Here is a 2,701-nt window from a genome sequence, read left to right on the forward strand (position 1 = left end):
TTTTTAGGTCTGATTATATAATTAATAACGTAATACATGAAAATGGCTCAAGTATAAAGATAAAATCAATAATTATAGCTGTTGTTTTTGTGCGTGTGAGAGAGGGAGAGAGAAACAGTTGGGAATATGTCATAGAAGGTGTCTTGGCAAATGACATAAATATAAACAAGAAATAAAAAAAGAAAGAAAGAAAGCAGAGAAAGATAGGGTCATTTTGGCTCTACAGTAACAGGTTTCATATACATATTTATAGGTTAATTAGCTTAATGTGTCGTGTAAAACCAACAAAAGTGACTGCCTATCCATAACCCTAAACCGACCCCTCGGCCTCTTTCTTATTGGATCTTCATAATTTTTTCTCGGTCTTCTATATATTGTTCGTGTGGGATACCTTTACTGTGGTCTTGTATATATAGTTGGTTAATTAGACAAGTACTTCCAACAAGTTTCAAGAAAAAGTTTAATTTGCCATGGATGATTATGGAGCTTCTCCTGCGGGCTCTGCAGATGAGTCAAAGTCGACGTCTTGCCCAAGAGGACACTGGCGGCCCGCAGAAGATGAAAGACTCCGGCAACTCGTCGAACAGTACGGTGCCCAGAACTGGAACTCCATAGCAGAGAAGCTTCAAGGAAGATCAGGTACTCTCTCTCTCTCTCTCTCTCTCTCTCGATCTCTCAATTCTTGATGGGCGGTTCCTGTGTTTCTGGAGAAATTGTCCTCTACAATATCACAAAATAAAAGTGATTAATTATGTGAGTAGTTGGCAAACGATAGAAGTTGGATGTAAGCTAGAGAATAGTTTGTATATTCTTTTGGATTGCAGAATAGTTTATATACAACTTACCCTTGTGTTAAATTTATTTTCAATTCTGATCTCAGTTTTCCAACCTAATATTCGATCTGTATGAACCACCCTGAACATCTTTTTAATTACCTCTTAATTAATTTGAACATTGTCATCTGTAATTTTTATTGGAAACTAATCGAGGAAATACACACACACACACACACACTTTTTTCAGAAGCATTCTCTAATTATTTTGTTTATTTATTTTTTGATAGGGAAAAGTTGTAGGTTGAGGTGGTTTAATCAACTAGACCCAAGAATCAACAGAAGGCCGTTTAGTGAAGAAGAAGAAGAGAGGCTTCTAGCGGCTCATCGGATTCATGGAAACAAGTGGGCAATGATAGCAAGACTGTTTCCAGGTCGGACTGATAATGCCGTGAAGAATCACTGGCATGTTATCATGGCCAGACGGCAAAGAGAGCAATCTAAGCTAATTTGTGGTGGAAACAAGAGAAGCTACCAAGATTTCTTAATCTCTAGTGACTCTATATCGAACACCTCCTCATCAATTTCCAACACTTTTGATTCAAGGAAATTGAAATCATCAACTGGGTTTGACCACAATCAGAACAGTACTACTACTAGTACTGTGTTTGAATTCAGGAACCCTGGTAAAGGTAGGGCAATGTCGTTCATGGAATCATCAAGGCCTAAAAGCTCTTCTTCTCATAATTGGAACTTTGCTTCAATGACAAGTTCATTATCAATTCCCAACTCAACATCTTCAGCGGGCTTCTTGAGAGGATCTGAAATATCTAATTACAAAGTTTCGGAGTGCTTGAAGGGTAATTCGGATCATCTTTTTGTTCATCGCATTAATGGGCAATATTCAAGTCCGGCATTCGTGTATGGCAGGTATAGAGGTTCCGGCAGTAGTAGTACTTTCGGGCTGCCAAATCCCAGGAGGGTTAATGTTCCAATTAATCCTTTTGGGTACCTCAGTAGTGGTACTAGTCCTCTTGGAGATATTCATGAGCAGCATGGAAGCAGGATGATATTGAAGAAAGAGTACCTGAGGGCTGCATCATCTACTACATTTGAAGACCATCCTCATCCTCATCATGATTCATCCATCGAGCATAACAAGGAAGTTCCCTTCATAGATTTTCTTGGTGTGGGGATATCTAGCTAGTTTCTTGATCGTGCATCAAGAAAAGGACATTAATTAATTTAATCTTCTATATATTTTATTCTTAAAGTAAACTATTTTAGTTATTTAAGAAGGATGCAAATGTTTAATTAGGATACTAGAAATGATATATTATTAAATTAGTTTCTACTTGTATTTAGGAAAACTGAATCCTATTATTTAGTTGCAAGAATCAAAATATATATTCTCTAGGCTTGAGGTTTTAAGAATCCAGTCTTTTGTCCTTATGGTTAAGGCTAATAAAAGTACTTGATTTCATACTGTTTGTCTCACTTCAATCAATGCATGTATTCGAGTTAATGGCAGCTGGGACACCATTGAAGGATAACTTGTACAAATGGAAACCCTATGCCAAAGGAAATGCTAGCTGTAGTTGCAGTTGCAGTTGTTTAATTCTTACCTATTTTCCACAGTGGAGATGATAGCTATAGTTGTATGTATACATTTCAGGATATATGCATTGATTTTCATCATCATCTGCATATGTATCTCATGCCAATTTCATAGTTTTTAAGTGGTCAGACACCTGCTGAAAGCTGCATATTTTCCTCTTGACCATTAATTTTAGCAATATTCATAGTTTCCATACCAGATTTTGGAAAAATTAATTATATTATTTGTGTTCATTGGCCCATATTTCCTCTTGTGCAATCAGAGCCTTGAAAGTCTTCTTAGGATTCCAGTTTTTCTTCTAACATATACC

General features: G+C 36.7%; 1 protein-coding gene across 1 annotated transcript; it reads left to right on the top strand.

Annotated features, from left to right (window-relative positions):
• The first annotated feature begins 300 nt into the window (after nt 1-300).
• Nucleotides 301-2,258, top strand: LOC112173545 (transcription factor MYB73). The gene is made up of 2 exons (XM_024311181.2): nt 301-639; nt 1,064-2,258. The coding sequence occupies exons 1-2, from the start codon at nt 471-473 to the stop codon at nt 1,978-1,980; spliced, it is 1,086 nt and encodes a 361-aa protein (XP_024166949.1). The 5' UTR covers nt 301-470; the 3' UTR covers nt 1,981-2,258.
• Nucleotides 2,259-2,701: the final 443 nt, after the last annotated feature.

The sequence above is a fragment of the Rosa chinensis genome, chromosome 6, assembly GCF_002994745.2.
Source record: "Rosa chinensis cultivar Old Blush chromosome 6, RchiOBHm-V2, whole genome shotgun sequence".
NCBI classification, from domain to species: Eukaryota; Viridiplantae; Streptophyta; class Magnoliopsida; order Rosales; family Rosaceae; genus Rosa; species Rosa chinensis.